At 40.0% G+C, this 16,529-nt stretch overlaps 1 protein-coding gene across 2 annotated transcripts in view; it reads left to right on the top strand.

Annotated features, from left to right (window-relative positions):
* LOC133617999 (spindle assembly abnormal protein 6 homolog) overlaps positions 1-16,529 on the top strand; it is a 54,576-nt gene that overhangs the window by 33,262 nt on the left and 4,785 nt on the right. The window contains exons 9-14 of one of the 2 annotated variants that reach the window (XM_061978449.1): positions 1,192-1,365; positions 5,008-5,097; positions 8,176-8,376; positions 12,530-12,590; positions 12,720-12,814; positions 12,906-12,970. In XM_061978449.1, coding sequence (XP_061834433.1) covers positions 1,192-1,365; positions 5,008-5,097; positions 8,176-8,376; positions 12,530-12,590; positions 12,720-12,814; positions 12,906-12,970 — 686 coding nt within the window. The remainder of the gene's footprint in view (positions 1-1,191; positions 1,366-5,007; positions 5,098-8,175; positions 8,377-12,529; positions 12,591-12,719; positions 12,815-12,905; positions 12,971-16,529) is intronic. The other variant, XM_061978450.1, reaches the window with a different exon arrangement.

The following is a 16,529-nucleotide window of genomic DNA, read 5'->3' as shown; positions in this document are numbered from 1 at the left end:
TGCATAGGAGAGTTTTAACTAGCACTTACAGATGTAGCGACCAACTGTAGTTACTGACAGTGGGTTTCTGAAGTGTTCCTGAGCCCATGTGGTGATATCCTTTACACACGGATGTCGCTTGTTGATGCAGTACAGCCTGAGGGATGGAAGGTCACGGGCTTAGCTGCTTAGGTGGAGTGGTTTCTCCAAATTCTCTGAACCCTTTGATGATATTACGGAACGTAGATGGTGAAATCCCTAAATTCCTTGCAATAGCTGGTTGAGAAAGGTTTTTCTTAAACTGTTCAACAATTTGCTCAGGCATTTGTTGACAAAGTGGTGACCCTCGCCCCATCCTTGTTTGTGAATGACTGAGCATTTCATGGAATCTACTTTTATACCCAATCATGGCACCCACCTGTTCCCAATTAGCCTGTTCACCTGTGGGATTTTCCAAATAAGTGTTTGATGAGCATTCCTCAACTTTATCAGTATTTATTGCCAACTTTCCCAACTTCTTTGTCACGTGTTGCTGGCATCAAATTCTAAAGTTAATGATTATTTGCAAACATGAAACATGAACATCAAATATGCTGTCTTTGTAGCATATTCAACTGAATATGGGCTGAAAAGGATTTGCAAATCATTGTATTCCGTTTATATTTACATCTAACACAATTTCCCAACTCATTTGGAAACGGGGTTTGTAGATGTCGGGAACATGGTTTGTCGTGATCACAATATGCAGACGACAGTGGGAGGCAGTGTGCAGGTAAAAAGGTGTCTAATGCTTAAACCAAAAATAAACAAAAGGTGAGTGCCCCTAAGAAAAGGCATTGAAGCTTAGGGAAGGCTATGCAGAACGAAACTAAAACTGAACTGGCTACAAAGTAAACAAAAACAGAATGCTGGACGACAGCAAAGACTTACAGCGTGTGGAGCAACAGACAGTGTCTGTATTGCGTTTATATTGACATCTAACACAATTTCCCAACTCATATGGAAACGGGGTTTGTAACTGCATGGAACAGGACTGTGGAGTCTCCAAAATAAAATCAGGGTTTAAGAAACAAGATTGCCCATCAATATTGTGTTTTATTTAGTGAGATTATAATTTTTTTACCACTTTCGAATACGGTGAACTGGTCTATTTGGAAAAACTGCGAGGTTACAAATGGTGATGAGGTAATCAGGGAGGTATGTTGTGTGCAGCATTGTCGGCACTTCAAGCAGCGGGTGGCGTCTCTGGAGAAGGAGAACCACTCCCTCCACACAACCCTCCACGAGAAGGAGCGTCTGGCCAACCAGCTCCAGGTGAGGGTGGGCGATCTGGAGCAGCAGGTGGTCCATACCAGCGAGGCGCTCCAGGCCACCAAGCAGCAGAAGGCAAGTACTCACACCATTATCCATTTATCCATAAATAATGTGAAAATTGAGAAGGTGTCTGAAATCAGACTTCTTGTGGTCATCTTAGATGATGGAAAGCTCATATATTGCATGTGAAAAATAAGCCTATTTATTTTGAACAAGGTTAAATACCAGTGACGTGCAGTCACTAGAGGCAGGTGAGGCCCCGCCTCATGGAAAGAAAAAAAATGTAAAAAGAAAAAAATATATATTAAATTGTTAAATGTATCCAGTGATTATACTATAAAGTTATTTTCTATTCACCAGTTTTAGATTATTTTTATTCAAAATCGCTGAATTTTCACATTTGCCGTTCAAATACTGAGAAGAGACGGTGCGGTGAACAGCAGCCAGTCGAGGCACGTCACTCAGTGCCTCGACATGGACGGACTCGGCTAACTGCTGGCCTGCTGTGCAGTGAGACCGTATTGCTATATGAACTATATTATACATTTCCATAGTTTAGTTAGCTGAGGTATATAATGTACAGTGTATTTTGTCAACAACTGTATGTGTGTAACGTATTTCTTGTGCTGAGCGATCATAAAACGGCTGCAAAAGACGCACTGGCCGAGGCTCGCCTCCTGCACCCCCGCCGTAGAATGCACGGCAACCCCTGACGGGAGTGTTATATCAACTAAAGCCCACACTTAAACTTTCCACGTGCAAGATTGAATCTATTTAAAAAAGTTACCGTATTTTCCGCACTATAAGGCGCACCTAAAAACCACAAATTTTCTCAAAAGCTGACAGTGCGCCTTATAACCCGGTGCGCTTTATATATGGATAAATATTCAGATTCATTTTCATAAAGTTTCGGTCTCGCAACTTCGGTAAACAGCCGCCATCTTTTTTCCCGGTAGAACAGGAAGCGCTTCTTCTTCTACGCAAGCAACCGCCAAGGTAAGCACCCGCCCCCATAGAACAGGAAGCGCCTCTTCTTCTACTGTAAGCAACCACCCGCCTGCGTAGAAGAAGAAAAAGCGCGTGGATATCACCGTACGTTTCATTTCCTTTGTGTGTTTACATCTGTAAAGACCACAAAATGGCTCCTACTAAGCGACCGGGATCCGGTTCATGAAAAGACGCAATCTCTCCATCCGCACACGGATTACTGTTTCACAGCAACTGATATTCCTGTGAACCGCACTGTGGATACAACGGGAGCACGTACGGTGAATATTCGCACCACAGGGAATGAGAAGTCATCCTTCACTGTGGTTCTAGCTTGCCATGCTAATGGCCAGAAACTTCCACCCATGGTGATATTCAAAAGGAAGACCTTGCCAAAAGAGACCTTTCCAGCCGGCGTCATCATAAAAGCTAACTCGAAGGGATGGATGAAGAAAAGATGAGCGAGTGGTTAAGGTAAGTTTAAGTTTACGCGAAGAGGCCGGGTGGCTTTTTTCACGCAGCTCTGTCCATGTTGATATACGTATGTTTGTGATTGCACATTTGCGTACATTTTGGGAGTGAACAGTGTTGTTAGAACGCTGATTTTTAATATATTATTAAAGTTTGACTGACCTATCTGACTGTTTTTTTGACATTCCTTTAGCGCAGTTAGATGCGGCTTACAACATGGGGCGGCTTATTGGTGGACAAAGTTTTGAAATATGCCGTTCATTGAAGGCGCGGCTTATAACCCAGGGCGCCTTATGGTGCGGAAAATACGGTATTTCATAAGAAGCCAAAAAGTGCAAAAACAATAATGTTCGTGTTGGAGGAGTTGTGAATTAGGTACACCTGCAGTCTGCAGGTGTACCTAATTCACAACTCCTCCAACACGAACATTATTGTTTTTGCACTTTTTGGCTTCTTATTAAATAACTTTTGTAACCTATTTTTATGGGCTTTCCTCTTTGTGATGTTAAGTTCCTGTTATGCGCTGTTATACAGTATATGCCTTGAGCTCTTATTTTTGAAGGCGCTAAGAGCGGAATTTTGACACGTTGGAGTGGAGCGTAAGTTTTTGAAAGAAGGTAAATAAAGTGGTCCTCGTGTAAACTGGAGCCTCCATGTTTGTTATTTTGTAGTTTCATACAGTATAGGCGACATTTATAAACCCTCGGTTACACTTTTTTAAATGGATTCAATCTTGCACGTGGAAAGTTGAAGTGAGGGCTTTAGTTGATATAACACACCCATCAGGGGGTTCATTAATCCAGCACAACAGCGGCGCATTTATAAGTAAAGGTAAGACCATAATAACGTTTTTTTTTAATTAAATGTGCTTTTTTGTGTGCTACAGTTTGTATGTGTAAAGTTAAAGTTAAGTTAAAGTACCAATGATTGTCACACACACACTAGGTGTAATGAAATTTGTCCTCTGCATTTGACCCATCCCCTGGTTCACCCCCTGGGAGGTGAGGGGAGCAGTGGGCAGCAGCGGCGCCGCGCCCGGGAATCATTTTTGGTGATTTAACCCCCAATTCCAAGCCTTGATGCTGAGTGCCAAGCAGGGAAGAATGCTGGTATGAGCTTTTAAACATAACCCGTTAACTGCTGCCAATCAAATGGTGAATAAGATACTCTTTAGGGTTCATATGTTTGTAAATCTGACTGTGATGAAGTCAGTGCCTCACCAGCCATCAACCTCACCGCACGTCACTGTTAAATACAGTTTCCCGTATAACACAATGACTTATAACTTATTTCAGTTATTGTGCAGAAATATGGAGAAATACATATCACAACAACATAATGCCTTTATTTCTTTCACAGAAAAGAGTAATTCCTATTATTTTTTACAGTAAGATAAAGAGACCACACAAATCCACTCTTCATTAGGTCAGGATTATTACAACTAAAAGACATTGTAGAATTGCATACTCTATTAGTGATGTTCAAAGCTAGAAATAAAGTTCTTCCGAAGGACTTACAAAAGTTATTTGTGTTCACGTCTGAAGATGAGAAACACAGAAGGCCGTATGACTTTAAACATCCAAGAGTGAAACAAATGTGCTTGTCTGTTGCTGCTGTGAAAGCATAGCATTCTCTAAAGAAAGACTTAAAAAGTTGCAAGAATATCTGATCCTTTCTGATCATGGACATTGTCGGAGGCAGATGTTTACATATATCCGAATTTAAGTATTACTTCTTTTATTTCATAGTCATATTTGAAAACAGCTCGTGTTCTTCCAATTGTGGTCTTTTGGTTGTCTGCAAAACTGTGTGCTTAACCTTGAATGAGGAATGTTAGAGAGAGAGAGAGATAATGGACATTTGTTTTGGCTAGAGACACAGGACTGCCAGGGACTTAAGGGGGGAGAGGGTGTTTCGGGGGACAGACCATCTTAGCGGGGCGATCGGAATGTTCTATGCTGTCTCTGTGAATGTATATCTGCAAAGCTTTGCAAATATATTACAAAATACCTATTCTGTCTCTGGTGGTTTTTCAACTCAGCTTTAAGTGTCGTAAAGAGCTTGGGAGCGACTTGTGACTTGAATTCCCTGGGAGGAACAACTGGTCCAAAACGCAACAATTTGGGGGCTCGTCCGGGGTATAAGAAACAATGAAAGTGTCAACTGTACGTGGCTTGTATATATGCATTTTCATGAAAGGAATAAAAAGAAATGATGATGATGATTAGTAAACATAACAATGTTTCTGTTTTACAGGAGTATGTAGAAGAAAAAGCAGAAAGTAAAGAACATCAAATCCAGAAACTTGAGGAGGAGGTGACATCTTTGACATACGACGTGGAAAAGGTTTGAGTTGGTGAATTATTTTTCCATGTGAAGAAGAATGTGTGTATTAAGTGAACATGCTGGAGAAATGCAACAATGTAATTAGGCTGTTTTAATTGGCGCACTTCCATGCTTATCCTTTAGCGTGCATTAGTATGTTCATTCTGGGACGTATAGCAAAATGCAGTGCACTGTCAGATGTTGCACTTAAAGGGCCACTGCACTTTTTTATGGAATTTTGTCTATCGTTCAGTCATTTTGTTAATGCATTCTAAATATTGAGTAAATGTAAATAAAAGTCTGCTTACAGCGGAGCCAATTGGAGCTCCACTATTCCGCTCATAAAATCCGATAAATAACCATTCAAAAAGCGCCAACAATTCTCCATATACATTTCGTGACTTGAAAATATTACCGGTAACCAAGTATTAGTGATATTATTATTAAATGCGCTAACGCGGACAAACTATTTATAGTCATGATCACTTCCAGATGTGCCTATGTTTACATCATCGTGTAGTCTGCTGTTTCCTCCTTCCCTGCTCCCTGTAAGTTTATTGTAGATCATGCATCTCACCTGGAAAGTAGATGGCTGACAATATAATCCGATGATCGCATTTATTTAATGTTTAGAATTCTTTTTTTTTTTTTTTTAAATCCATCCGTCATCATGTCTTTCATTTTATTTATTTTTATTTAGCCTTTATTTAACCAGGTAAAATCCCAAGGGAGACCTGGCCAAGAGGGCAGCAGCAAGGCTACATTAAAAACAGTGAACACATAAAACATCACATTTACAACATTAAAACTTGCTGACATAACACATGTGCATACAGACAAGGTAGACTGCGATCCTTTAAACTCATTTCATGTAAGAAGGGTTTGAAGTTGAAGATTGGATTGTAGGTTATTCCAAGCCTTCGCTGCTGAAAACCTAAATGCTTTCTTGCCCAGTTCACTTCTTACTTTGGGGACGACAAACTGCAGAACATTCATTGAACAAAGATTGTGACTTCCTTGTAAGGCTGAAACGACGCGTCGACGTAGTCGACGTCATCGGTTACGTAAATACGTCGACGCCGTTTTTGTGCGTCGACGCGTCGCATATTTACGTCACAGTACCGTGATGGCGTAGCGCAAAGCAGACGATGCGAGCGGTGCGAGCGAGGGGGAAAAAGCACGCCAAAAGTCGTCAAAAGTGTGGGAGTATTTCAATAAACGGCCTAATAATGTTGTAGCGGCGAACAGTTGTCTCGTCAGCTGACGCGCGAGCTCGCAACCGTGGCTGCTTAGCAACCAGCCAAACCCCGCTTAATAAAATAATATTTTATCTTAGAGCACATCCGCATCCCTATTCACCTAGGCAACCCCAGGAAATGTATATAATTCGGCATTATTTCGGCCAGTCGGCTTATATGATCAGAGCCGATCAGTTTACGTTCACGCGCAGGTATAACGCGGCGCGCTCCCGTCTCATCTGCTGGTGCGCGAGCCCGGTAATTAGACCGCTGCGTCAAATCAAGAAGTACAAAAGACGCCAGCGCAGATTGGAAAAATGTTTAGTTCATTACAGATAACCCAGAGTTGTGCCAAAAGTGTACCAAAACCAAAAGCTGAACGGACAGCCTGTAAGATTGCACTTTAGTTCTCTTTGTGGGTGTGGCGCACCTGTTGCGCTGGTGAGATGGGGGTGCGGGGGAGTTGTGTGCATGTAGCGTGCTTAGTCTGGAGGCTAAATACACACTGTTTTGTGTAACTGTTGTTTAGTAAGGAAGTGTTGATATTCTTTGCTTAGTTTGATAAATGTTGGAGCAGTTTTCTTCATCAGGAGGGTGAAGTCGCTCAACTTAAAGTGTTGGATTTAACTGTGTTGGATCATTGGCTGCTGGTGAGGGCATAGAAAAAGGGGCATTTTTCTACCAGTAGACAGCGTTTAAGATTGAGTGTTTCACTGCTAAATTAATAATATATTTATATTGAATATGGATTTTAAATATGTATCTAAATAGGTGGTTAATTGGTTAGGTATTTATGTATTTGCATATTGGGTTTTCTGCTGCATTTATCAGTGTTTCTGGGTTTAAATGTATTTTATATGTGTCTTGGTGCATTTATGTTGAGACAATTTATTTAAAATCTGTTTTAACTTAAAGGTAAAAGATGTGTCCATGTTCTGGCACTTGTTTAATGGTTAAGAGTTTGATAGCCTAATTAATAATTGTAAATTATGGGATTGATAATTGATTGATTTTTTACAGCATGTTAATTTTGTGGTGTTTTGTCCTTAAAGGTAGATAGGTTTATACTATTGCAGAATATTAAGATTTACACTGGATGTTTACTTTTATATTTGCACATTAAAAAGCAAATAAGCTACTTTTAATTTTGTTAAATGTTAAGTTGTAAATGTTTACATTGTTACAGAATATTTTGTCATGTTGTTGTCAATGTTGACTGAGTGGCCATACTTTTTTTTTTTTGTAAATAAAAGTCATGCCGTTTGAAAAAACTGGCCTGCATTTATTTTTTCATCTTCATTTTAAATAAAAAAATAATCGGTAAAAGAAAAAATAATCTATAGATTAATCGGGGAAAAAAATCTATAGATTAACCGATTAATCGAAAAAAAGAAAAAAATCTATAGATTAATCGATAAAAAAATAATCGTTAGCTGCAGCCTTACTTCCTTGTTTCTTTGTTAAAAGACAAGACAGATAAGATGGAGTGATACCCAGAATGATTGTGAACGATTACATAAAAAAGGGCAGTTCCCCTTTAACACACCTCAGAAGGTGAGTGCAAAGATGGACACTTACCTTCAATCCTCACCGTCTTGGCCACGTAGCAGAAGGGGAGGGACAAACTCCAGTGGTTGTAATTCACCAATAAAAGGAAGAAGAGGAACCATATAGATATTGTAATCGTTTTTTTTGTATGAGCGCAACGACAACAAAGGATTTGTCACAACACTGCACTATCAATACTGGAGTACACATGTTGAAGTGTACTGACAGAAACATTTCATTTGAGACACAGCCTTTAGTCTCAGTAAGTCAGTGATGGTGGTCGCAGCATGGTGAACTGTGCTCCTCTCCTCAGGGCTACTACATCATGGATAAGTTTATGGATGTTGAGCAAAAGTACAGACATGAGGTGGGAACTCTGGTGGTCAAACTCCATAACATGGACGTTGAGCTGAAGGACCTGCAGAAGATCCTCCAGGAGACCCAGGCCAAACGTGAGCAGACTGAAAAGGACCTCCACGAGACTCAGCAGCAGCTCTCCAGCAAGGAGCAGCAGGTGCGTCTTTGCAACATATTCCAGTCTTGATGCAATATGGCTGCCACTCTTATCTGCTGCTGTGTCTCAATTCCACCACATCCGTACTTAGATTGAGTCTTTAGAGTGCATTCACACCGAGGAGTACAGTGCACGTTCAGTATCCGGACCCTGCACTCCTAATGTTGATTGCTGGACACTCCCCACCCTCAATAGTCACCATTTTGGCTATGTAGCGGGAGGGAAGGGACTGCCAAAGAGGGGAGGAGTATATTTACAGCTAGAATTCACCAAGTCAAGTATTTCATATATATATATATATATATATATATATATATATATATATATATATATATATATATATATATATATATATATATATATATATATATATAAGAAATACTTGACTTTCAGTAAATTCTAGCTATATGTATATATATATATATATATATTTTATTATATGTATATATTAGAGATGCGCGGATAGGCAATTATTTCATCCGCAACCGCATCAGAAAGTCGTCAACCATCCGCCATCCACCCGTTCTAACATTTGATCAGAACTGCACCCGCCCGCACCCGGCCGTTGTTATATATCTAATATAGACGATGCAAGGCATTAGTGAGGTTATAAAGCTTTTGCCTGTTAAAGAAAGGAGACTGATCCAATGCATCACAGACATTCCCGTGCCACGCTGTCACGACCCAGACGCACACCAGTGCGCAATCATATGGGAGCCGCGCTGAGCGCACCTCCAAGCGCATCTCGCTGCCGGCGACGGCCGGGTATGGTCCCGACGCTCCAGCGCCATCCATTTTCAGGGCTAGTTGATTCGGCAGGTGGGTTGTTACACACTCCTTAGCGGGTTCCGACGTCCATGGCCACCGTCCTGCTGTCTATATCAACCAGGGTGAGCCCCACCCCTTTCGTGAGCGCACTGCGCGCGGAGTGACCCCTGTTACGCGCCCCCGGCAACGGGGGTGGCGGGCAGGTAAGCTGCGCGGGCGGAGCGCGCGGAGTGACCCCTGTTACGAGCCCCCGGCCACGGGGTTGGCGGGCAGGTAAGCTGCTTACCTGCTGCGCGTGACGCCGGCCGCGGCGAAGGCGGACGAGGCGGGGTGTCGGTGCGGTGGGCGCGGTGGTGACCCTTGACGTGCGTCGGGCCCTTCTCGCCTCAGCTACGGCTCCCGGTGGGGCCCTCTCGGGGGAAGGGGCCTCGGTCCGGGACCCCGGCGAGGCGTCCCTTCTCCGCTCCGTAAAAGTGTCCATCTCTTCTTTTTTTTTTTTTCTTCTGTTGTGGCATATGCTGCAGGTGCCTGCTCGTTTTTCGTATGTGGGTAACAACATTTAACTATGTATATATATTTCCCAATTGGTTTAACTGCCACCCGCCTGAATCTATTTAAAATCTTCTTTTTTTTTTTTTTTCAACCGCCCGACCCGACCCGACCCGCGGATAAAATCAAATTTTTTTAAATTTCATCCGCCCGATCCGCGGATAATCCGCGGACTCCGCGGTTGTGCCCGCAAACCGCGCATCTCTAATATATATATATATATATATATATATATATATATATATATATATATATATATATATAAGAAATACTATATATATATATAAGAAAAATACTTGAATTTCAGTGTTCATTTATTTACACATATACACACACATAACACTCATCTACTCATTGTTGAGTTAAGGGTTGAATTGTCCATCCTTGTTCTATTTTCTGTCACTATTTTTTCTAACCAAGCTGAACACCCTCTCTGAGGATGCATTCTGCTTCGTCTCCTTGTTGTGTGCGCAGTTGTGCACTGCACTCTCTAAAAGCCCAAGATGTTATTGTCACATATGCAACTACAGTAGATGGCAGTATTGTCCTGTTTAAGAGTGTCACAACATTGCTGTTTATGGCAGACGAACTGCTTTACATAGACGAAAACGTGACTGCTGTTGTTGTGTGTTGTTGCCGCGCTGGGAGGACGTTAATGAAACTGCCTAACAATAAACCTAGAGGGGGCGTGGCCTCCATCTCCGCCTGAATTTCGGGAGATTTTCGGGAGAAAATTTGTCTGTTTTTCGGGAGAGGCGCTGAATTTCGGGAGTCTCCCGGAAAATCCGGGAGGGTTGGCAAGTATGGACTTTTTTGATCCACATGTCTTCCTTCACTTGTTATTTTCACAGTTTCATGCATTTATCTGCGTGTATAAAATTCGCAAATCGAATTGCAATTTTGAGAGAAAAATCTCAAACTACTTTTTTTCCCTCAAAATCAATCAGCCCTATAAGCAATTAATTTCAATCAACGTAAAATCAAGAAGTGGGGGACAAAAGTAGGAATATATTTAATGGCAACAACGCTGGTGATAATGCTCTGTTGCAATGCACTACTGAAAAGAAAGAAGAAAAAGTGGGTAAATATTGCTATTAGAGATGGGTACCGTTCACATTTCAACCGATACGGTACCAATTCCCGGTACCTGGGAATCGATGCTGGTCAGAGGTGGGTAGTAACGCGCTACATTTACTCTGTTACATCTACTTGAGTAACTTTTGGGATAAATTGTACTTCCAAGAGTAGTTTTAATGCAACTTACTTTTACTTTTACTTGAGTATATTTATAGAGAAGAAACGCTACTTTTACTCCGCTACTTTTATCTACATTCAGCTCGCTACTCGCTACTAATTTTTATCGATCTGTTAATGCACGCTTTGTTTGTTTTGGTCTGTCAGACAGACCTCCATAGTGCCTGCGTTTCAACAAATAACAGTCACTGGTGACGTCCACTCCGTTCCACCAATCAGATGCAGTCACTGGTGACGTTGGACCAATCAAACAGAGTCAGGCGGTCACATGACCTGACTTAAACAAGTTGAAAAACGTATTCGGGTGTTACCATTTAGTGGTCAATTGTACGGAATATGTACTGTACTGTGCAATCTACTAATAAAAGTTCCAATCAATCAATCAAAAGTGTGAAGGAAAAAAGACCCTTTTTTATTTCAACCGTACATCCTGTCAAAAGCCTAAAGACTGACTGCACAGTTCCTGTCTTCACAATAAAAGTGCCGCTCCATCGCGCTTGCGCTTTCAAAATAAGAGTCTCCGAAAGCCAGCGCAAACAAGCTAGCAAGCTACGGAGTTTGCCGCCAATGTATTTCTTGTAAAGTGTATAAAAACGAATATGGAAGCTGGACAAATAAGATGCCAAAAACCAACCACTTTCATGTGGTATTAGACAGGAAGGAGGAACTTTTTTTCTCCTCCATTTGAAAACGTGGACGCTATCATCACTACTGTCTGATTACAATCAATGCAAGTCATCAGAATCAGGTAATACACCAACTTATATTCTTGTCTTCATGAAAGAAAGGAATCTATATGTGTTAAACATGCATGTATATTCATTAAAACACCTTTAACATGTAAACAAAAACGGCAAAATAAATAAATATAAATTATATACTGTATATATCAATGTATGTGTATATATATATATATATATATGTGTATATATATATGTGTGTGTGTGTGTATATATATATGTGTGTGTGTGTATATATATATATATATATATATATATATATATATATAATGTGTGTGTATGTTACTCATCAGTTACTCAGAGTAGTTTTTTCACAACATACTTTTTACTTTTACTCAAGTAAATATTTGGGTGACTACTCCTTACTTTTACTTGAGTAATAAATCTCTAAAGTAACAGTACTCTTACTTGAGTACAATTTCTGGCTACTCTACCCACCTCTGACTCTCAGTGCTGCTGGAGCGATTGCCGAAGAGAGTCAACCCACGTACTGTAGGAGTGGCGATGCCAAAAAAAAAGTACCGAAGTCGGTACCCATCCCTAATTGCTGTGGTGCACAATAGTAACTCTAGTATTATTATGTATTTTACAATGTACTGCTTTTATAGTCCCTGTATTTTATATTATTACTTTGAACTGTTTTATATTTTAATTTTTTATCCTGTTAAGCGTCTTTGAGTACCAAGAACAGCGCTATTCCAAATAAAATGTATTATTATTATTATTATTATAATGGATTTGGGACCACCCGACCATGTCAAAATCTGTGCTCTCAGGAACTTTTGAAGTGCACTGAACACAGTGTACTTATTTGAGTGCACTGGTATATTGTGTGTTGGCAGGTTGAAAAGCTTCAAAAGCAGCTGAATGAGAGCAAAGACTTGCTGCAGACCAACAAGAACGGTGAGGACATTTTGTCCAGTCCAGTCTTTCTTCCACAGCAACATGACCTCCATGAAGGTCTCTGTGAACTCTTTCCTTGGACTGAAGAAGTTTTATTAGTCTCATTGTGTCCATGTCTTGTCTTGTCAGTCATCAGTTGGCTCAACAGGCAGCTAAATGAGAAGCAGATTGCAGAGATGCCACACCTTCCAGAACCTTTGGAGAGTGCGTCCGCTGGACTACGGGTGAGGGTGTCGCCCTCTTCGTGTTGTTCTTCCTTCTTCACTTGAGACACACACACACACACGACTCTGACAGGTCACCATCTTTTTCCAGACGCAATTTGATCCTCAAACCTCCAAAGCGGCGTCCTCCTGCCTAGGTGCAGTTCTTAAGCACACGTGAGTTGTGGCGTCTTCCTGCTCCCACCTCAAGTCTACAATAAATATCAATTATTATTAAAGCTGCAAGCAGCGTTTGTCGGGCCCGCGTATTTGGCAGGTGCTAGTCCCAAGTGTCCCAATACTTTTGTCAACTTTTAGTCTGAAGTGTCCCAAGACTTTTGTCTAGTGTACCTACCTTGTCTGCATTGTGTGGGCACGTTGGTGCTTCCTGCTTTTGAGCAGCCATCTTAAAAAAACAGCACCGCAGGAGCATCAGTGCAGCGGGTCTTTGAAGGGTCATAAAATCAAAACCGGAGCAGGTATCACAACTCTTTCACCAACTTTTAATCAGAAGGGTTCAATCTCTCTCCTGTGTTAGTTCGAAACAACAAATGCGCTCAGAGGAGATAATGTTTGAAGAAAGGTGACGGGTTTTTACAAAAATGTTGTGTTGAAGGGGGAATAGCAAACTTCCTGTATATTTGTGCTGGGGGTTGTCAATTTATGAAATGTAGGTCTAAGTGAGACCTACGGAGAGGTTTTCGTTTCATGTCTCTCCGACCTTCCCAGTGGGAGTTACAGGCAGTTTAGTCAGATTTTTCATCCGAGGAGCAGTTTTTTGTGCGTTTTATAAAAAAATTGCTGTAGAGCACAATTTTTAGATTTGGGGTTAGGTTTTTTCATTAGATCACAGTTTTAGCCAGTCCTGATGTGTGTGTTCAGTTTGGTGAGTTTTGAAGCATGTTAAGAGGGTCAAATTACAGCTCAAAGAGGCAAAAGTGACTGTTTTTAGTACTTTTTTGTCTTGAAGGGGGAATTGCCAACTTCCTGTTGATTTTAGCCCGAAGACATACAATTATGAGAACTAGGTCTAAGTCAGACCTACATAGAGGTTTTTGTTTCATGTCTCTCCGACCTTCCTAGTGGGAGTTACAGGCAGTCTGTTTTGTTTTTTTCCTAGGGGGCGCTAGAGCGCAATTTAGATTTTTGCGGTTCGGTTTTTTTATTAAAAGACAATTTTCGCAGGTCCTGATGAGTGTGTCAAATATGGTGATTTTTGTAGCATGTTAAGTGGGTCAAATTAGTGCTCAAAGAGGCGGCGGAAGAATAATAATAATAAAGAATAATAAAACGTTACAAATACAATAGGTCCTTATGTCCCATTGCACAAGGACTCCCTTTGGGAGTCCTTTTGCAATGGGCCATTGCGGGCCCTAATAAAGAATAATAAAACGTTACAAATACAATAGGTCCTTATGTCCCATTGCATAAGGACTCCCTTCGGGAGTCCTTTTGCAATGGGCCATTGCGGGCCCTAATAAAGAATAATAAAACGTTACAAATACAATAGGTCCTTATGTCCCATTGCACAAGGACTCCCTTTGGGAGTCCTTTTGCAATGGGCCATTGCGGGCCCTAATAAAGAATAATAAAACGTTACAAATACAATAGGTCCTTATGTCCCATTGCATAAGGACTCCCTTCGGGAGTCCTTTTGCAATGGGCCATTGCGGGCCCTAATAAAGAATAATAAAACGTTACAAATACAATAGGTCCTTATGTCCCATTGCATAAGGACTCCCTTAGGGAGTCCTTTTGCAATGGGCCATTGCGGGCCCTAATTAGCCTTTATTTAACCAGGTAAAATCCCATTGAGATCAAAGATCTCTTTTCCAAGGGAGACCTGGCCAAGAGGGCAGCAGCAAGGTTACATTAAAAACAGTAAACAAATACATAAAACATCACATTTACAACATTAAAACTTGCTGACATGACACATGTGCATACAGACAAGGTAGACTGCAGTCCTTTCACAGAAGCTTTAAACTCATTCAGCGTAACTAGGGTTTGAAGTTTAATGTTGGATTGTAGGTTATTCCAAGCCTTCGGTGCTGAAAACCTAAATGCTTTCTTGCCCAGTTCACTTCTTACTTTGGGGACGACAAATTGCAGAACATTCATTGAACGAAGATTGTGACTTCCTTCTTTCTTTGTAGTGATGGGTCCGGCAACACCGATGCATCGGCGCATGCGTCGAGCTCATAGAGCAAAACCCTGTGCCGGTTTTAGAAAGTCACGTGACCGATACGCGAACTGTGTCGCACTGACGCCTCCTCTGTGCCCTGTGAGCGGCTCTTTTCTACAGCCGGAGAAATAATAACTAAGAAGAGAAATCGTCTAAAATGTAATACGTCGGAAAACCTTTTTTTTTATTTTATTTTTTTTATAAAAATGTGTAAAAAAATAAAATTTAAAAAAATTCCCAGTCCACAATCATCCACAACACGTTCTCTTAGATTTCCATGTTATGATACATGTTCACATTATTTATTGACTGTATCTAAAAAAGATAAAAATATATTTTTATTTAAATGAAGATATGAAATAATCCTAAATGAAATACAATGACTTGATTTATATTATTGTATATACTAGGGCAGGGGTCACCAACGCGGTGCCCGCGGTCACCAGGTAGCCCGTAAGGACCAGATCAGTCGCCCGCTGGCCTGTTCTAAAAATAGCTCAAAGAGCAGCACTTACCAGTGAGCTGCCTCTATTTGTTTAATTGTATTTATTTACTAGCAAGCTGGTCTCGCTTTGCTCGACATTTTTAATTCTAAAAGAGACAAAACTCAAATAGAATTTGAAAATCCAAGAAAATATATTAAAGACTTGGTCTTCACTTGGAATAAGCGGTAGAAAATGGATGGATGGATGGGTCTTCACTTGTTTAAATCAATTCATTTATTTTTTTACTTTGCTTCTTATTACTTTTAGAAATACAATTTTAGAGAAAAAATACAACCTTAAAAATGATTTTAGGATTTTGAAACAAATATACCTTTTTACCTTTTAAATGTCTTCCTCTTCTTTCCTGACAATTTAAATCAATGTTCAAGTAAAAAAAAAAATTTTTATTGTAAAGAATAATAAATATTTTAGCTTCTGTTTTTTCGACGAAGAATATTTGTGAAATATTTCTTCAAACTTACTATGATTAAAATTCAAAAAAATTATTCTGGCAAATCTAGAAAATCTGTAGAATCAAATTTAAATCTTATTTCAAAGTATTTTGAATTTCTTTAAAAAAAAATTCTTCTGGAAAATCTGGAAGAAATACTGATTTGTCTTTGTTAGAAATATAGCTTGGTCCAATTTGTTGAATATTCTAACAAAGTGCAGATTGGATTTTAACCAATTTAAAACATGTCATCAAAATTCTAAAATGTATCTTAATCAGGAAAAATTACTAATGATGCTCCATAAATTCTTTTTTTAATTTTTTTCAAAAAGATTCAAATTAGCTAGTTTTTCTCTTCTTTTTGTCGGTTGAATTTTGAATTTTAAAGAGTGGAAATTGAAGATAAACCATGTTAAAAAAATGTATTTTAAATTTTTTCGTGTTTTCTCCTCTTTTAAACCGTTCAATTAAGTGGTTTTTTTCATCATTTATTCTCTACAAAAAACCTTCCGTAAAAGGAAAAAAAAAAAGTACGACGGAATGACAGACAGAAATACCCATTTTTTTATATATATATATATAAATTTATTTATTTAGCTATTCTTGTTTAAATCA

Source organism: Nerophis lumbriciformis, linkage group LG18 (assembly GCF_033978685.3).
Source record: "Nerophis lumbriciformis linkage group LG18, RoL_Nlum_v2.1, whole genome shotgun sequence".
Lineage (NCBI taxonomy): Eukaryota > Metazoa > Chordata > Actinopteri > Syngnathiformes > Syngnathidae > Nerophis > Nerophis lumbriciformis.
This window is presented reverse-complemented; position numbering and strand designations above follow the sequence as displayed.